The 2500-nt window shown below is 49.2% G+C and overlaps 1 protein-coding gene across 2 annotated transcripts in view; it reads left to right on the top strand.

Annotated features, from left to right (window-relative positions):
• LOC139750999 (uncharacterized) overlaps nt 1-2500 on the top strand; it is a 221989-nt gene that overhangs the window by 85 nt on the left and 219404 nt on the right. For both annotated transcript variants that reach the window (XM_071666041.1, XM_071666042.1), the window contains exon 1: nt 1-109. This exon is cut by the window's left edge. In XM_071666041.1, the coding sequence (XP_071522142.1) occupies nt 1-109 (109 nt within the window). The remainder of the gene's footprint in view (nt 110-2500) is intronic.

Genomic DNA, 2500 nt, shown 5'->3' with positions numbered 1-2500 from the left:
TGCAGGGCTGTGTGAAGCACACCTCGACCATGCCCACGTCTCCACCGTCTGTTAAGGCCAGCCTAAGTCCCATGGCCACCCCAGGCCCCGTGCGACACTCCTCCAGCAGGTAGGTCCCCCATGATTTAGTTCCGCCCATGCCTGCTGCTGCCCCCATGAGGTATATAACCGTGGGGTGTGTAACCCCATCACTAGAGCCCCTCTCCCCCCCATCCACAAGGGTTTCCCCATATCATTAAGGGCTTATCCCATCACTAGGTCTTCCCCCATCACAAGTGTTACCTCATCACTCGGGTTCCCCCATGATTTTAAGAGGGCTTTCTCAGTGGGCGTATTGTATTCCTCAGTGGCGTATTGTGCTTCCACTACGGTCGTGTTGTATTTCCCTGTGGCGTATGGTGCTTTCCCATTGGCGTATTGTCCTTCCCCAGGGGCGTGTTTGCTTTCCCAGTGGCTTATTGTGCTTTCCCAGTGGAATATCGAAGGGAAACCCGATGAAAGAGCCTATTCTTTTGTCTAATATTTGACCTCAAATGACCTCTAGGCCACTGGGTTCGAATCCCTCTGAAGCGAACCTCTGGATACGCCCTTTATCCTACGCTGACTTATGGTAATGAGATAATGGTTTGTATGCGAACAGATGGGCGAAAATCCCGCCCTCACATCTTGTGGCAGTGTCCTTAACCCTTTGTTTGTGGACGTCAGCACAGACATTGATCACGACGTGTCCGTATGACCATTTAATACGGACCCAAGGGTCGTACCGTCGTGCTCAAGGGTCGTATCGTCGTGCTCAAGGGTCGTGTCGTCGTGCTCAAGGATCGTACCGTCGTGCTCAAGGGTCGTATCGTCGTGCTCAAGGGTCGTGTCGTCGTGCTCAAGGATCGTACCGTCGTGCTCAAGGGTCGTATCGTCGTGGTTAAGGGTCGTACCGTCGTCCTCAAGGGTTGTACTGTCGTGCTCATGGGTCGTACATTCGTGCTCAAGGGTCGTATCGTCGTGGTTAAATGTCGTACTGTCGTGCTCAAGGGTCGTACTGTCGTGCTCAAGGGTCTTCCCGTCGTGCTCAAGGGTCGTAAAGCCGTGATCGAGGGTCGTAAAGTCGTGATTTGGGGGTCATACGGTCGTACGTCAAGAGGTCGTACCGCCATGATCTGAGGGTCGTACCATTGTGATCACGGGTCGTAGTATCGTGAACAAAGGGGTCGTACTGTCGCGATCAACGTCGTACCGTCGTGTTCAAGTGTCTAACGATCGTAAACGAGGGTCGTACAGCCGTTCTTAATGGTCGTTCCGTCGTGCTCGAGGGTCGTACTGTCGCCATATGTGCCTCAGCTCATTGGACGACCTCATCTGTCGAGCAAACATGTACACCCCGAGGGAAGAAATAGGCCTTAGATTGGGAAATATGAAATCCCGAAATGGGGGGGGGAAGGAAAATCAGTAATGCGAAATTAAAAAAAAATGTCGAGCTTGAACTCTCTCTCTCTCTCTCTCTCTCTCTCTCTCTCTCTCTCTCTCTCTCTCTCTCTCTCTCTCTAGATGATTGGGTGTATGAGAACTCTGTGTGTGTGTGTGTGTGTGTGTGTGTGTGTGTGTGTGTGTGTGTAATAAATCGTATGCAAATGTTTAAGGATGTGTTTTTATTTTTGAATAAACCAAAAACAAGCATTAGGTTTGGTATTACCATTTCTCCATCTCTCTCTCTCTCTCTCTCTCTCTCTCTCTCTCTCTCTCTCTCTCTCTCTCTCTCTCTCTCTCTCTCTCTCTCTCTCCAGATCTCAGGACAAGACGAACTTTTAAACTCTACTGTGGCATCCTTAGCTAGAGCGTGTGGACATTATCCCCCACTCCGATTTGCATACTGCATTGTTGCATGGCTGTAAAGGTGTGTTAACCTTTTCTTTTTTTTTACTTTTTTTTTTGACTGGAACTGGGAGGAGGGAATATAGAAGGGTGGAGGGGACGACCAGAACCACTCCCCTCCTAGGGGGTCGAAGTGATTGAGACATAAAACCTTCGAGTTATATAAAGGTGGGTGGTCAGCCGGGGAGGTGTACCCGCTGGTGGTATGGAGGGGACCGAGTCAACACTGGAGTGGGTACTGATGGTTGTGTGTGTGTGTGTGTGTGTGTGTGTGTGAGGAAGAGGGGACGCACCAAGTATTGTGGGCTAACCTGTGGCTAGTCCAGGGTTGGAGGGTGGGGTGGGGGCGGCTCTGGGAGGGAGAGTTCGTTCCCTCCCCCCCTCCTCCCCCCTCATCAAATGTGTTGCTCATTTCCTCATTCCTCACATATTTCCCCTCATGCACTTATCACAATAATGGCAGGATGAAATGCAACCCAGTATTGAAAATGTGTACACACACACACACACACACACACACACACACACACACACACACACACATATATATGTGTATATATATATATATATATATATATATATATATATATATATATATATATATATATATTTATATTGGAAAGGATCACAATTT

Source organism: Panulirus ornatus, chromosome 10 (genome assembly GCF_036320965.1).
Source record: "Panulirus ornatus isolate Po-2019 chromosome 10, ASM3632096v1, whole genome shotgun sequence".
In the NCBI taxonomy this organism is placed as follows: domain Eukaryota; kingdom Metazoa; phylum Arthropoda; class Malacostraca; order Decapoda; family Palinuridae; genus Panulirus; species Panulirus ornatus.
The sequence above is the reverse complement of the archived record's forward strand: the minus strand, read 5'-3'. Positions and strand labels throughout refer to the sequence as shown.